At 37.8% G+C, this 1,416-nt stretch overlaps 1 protein-coding gene across 1 annotated transcript; it reads right to left on the bottom strand.

Annotated features, from left to right (window-relative positions):
• Positions 1–332: 332 nt before the first annotated feature.
• LOC131857517 (uncharacterized mitochondrial protein AtMg00860-like) lies at positions 333–1,046 on the bottom strand. Its single transcript, XM_059210178.1, has 2 exons — positions 611–1,046; positions 333–340 (listed from the first exon to the last, which is right to left on the bottom strand). Exons 1-2 carry the CDS (start codon positions 1,044–1,046, stop codon positions 333–335), a joined length of 444 nt encoding a protein of 147 aa, XP_059066161.1.
• Between the last annotated feature and the right edge of the window lie 370 nt (positions 1,047–1,416).

Genomic DNA, 1,416 nt, shown 5'->3' with positions numbered 1-1,416 from the left:
ATCATACCAAATAGGGTATAATTTTTTGATAGGAAGTGGTCTTATCCCTAGAAAGGTGATTAGATTATCTTTTAACACTTTTTGTAACACATTGTTATATGTATTAGATGATTTTATGAAAATTTTGTTTCATTTAGATTTCAGTGTGTCTCTCTCAAAAGCCTAAGGTATGTTTATATCATTTGAAAATATATTTATTCCTCTTTGACCTTCCAAAAGAAGATGTAGCTCCATGACTATCAAGATGAGAGGATGAGGAAGATCCTACAAGGAAGATAAATTAGCAGAAAAACTTCCTAGACTAATCATAAGAGGAGGGTAATGCAAAACTTTTACAGACCTTTACAATAGTTACATAAATTCAATAGAAATAAATATAAACATCATGCATACAACATAGTGATTTATGTGGGGAAAACCCTTTCGAAATAAAACTCCACACTCCAAAATCTGCCCAATATTTTATTCAGAAATCAATAATAGATTACAACATAATTTGAAAGATCCCTGATGGATCTTTTAAGATGTCTGAATTTGGCTAAAGCATGCATAATAGCCAACATTTCCTTATCATAGGTAGAGTACAACCTCTCATTATCTTGCAACTTACGGCTCTCATAGGCAATGGGATGTCTGTTCTGCATCAACACAACTCCTATGCCCAGACCTGAAGCATCACACTCTAGGACAAATGGCTGCGAGAAATCAGGTAATGCCAAAACTGGACAAGTGCTCATAACCTCCTTGAGTCTATCAAATACTCCCTGTGCTTGTTCTATCCATCTGAACACCCCTTTCTTTGTGAGGTCTGTCAAAGGTGCTGCCAAATGAGAGAAACCTCTCACAAATCTTCTGTAATAAGCACATAAACCAAGGAACCCACGTAACTTAGTAATGTTATGAGGGTGGGGCCAATCCCGAATCGCCTGAATCTTCTCCTCATGCACCTTCACCCCATCAACACTGATCACATGGCCCAAATATAAAACCTCCCTAAGTCCAAACTCACATTTGGATAACTTAGCAAATAGAGACTGGCTCTCCATAATGCTAAGTACCTCCTTAACATGTCTGAGATGGTCCTCCCAAGTACGACTATAAATCAATATGTCGTCAAAGAACACTAGAACCAACTTCCTCAACTGCTTGTTGAAGATATGGTTCATTCAGGACTGGAAAGTGGTTGGTGCATTAGTAAGGCCAAAAAGCATTACCAGAAACTCATAGTGCCCATAGTGACAACGAAAGGCAGTCTTGTGTACATCCTCTTCTCATACACGTATCTGATGGTAACCTGAACGAAGATCAATCTTAGAGAAGTAGATAGCTCCATAAAGCTCATCCAACAACTCATCAATGCGTGGAATAGGGTATCTGTTCTTGATTGTCTTCTTGTTCAAGGCTCTGTAATCTATA

The sequence above is a fragment of the Cryptomeria japonica genome, chromosome 8 (genome assembly GCF_030272615.1).
Source record: "Cryptomeria japonica chromosome 8, Sugi_1.0, whole genome shotgun sequence".
Classification (NCBI taxonomy): Eukaryota; Viridiplantae; Streptophyta; class Pinopsida; order Cupressales; family Cupressaceae; genus Cryptomeria; species Cryptomeria japonica.
Note: the sequence above shows the minus strand (reverse complement) of the source record. Positions and strands in the feature narration are given on the sequence as shown.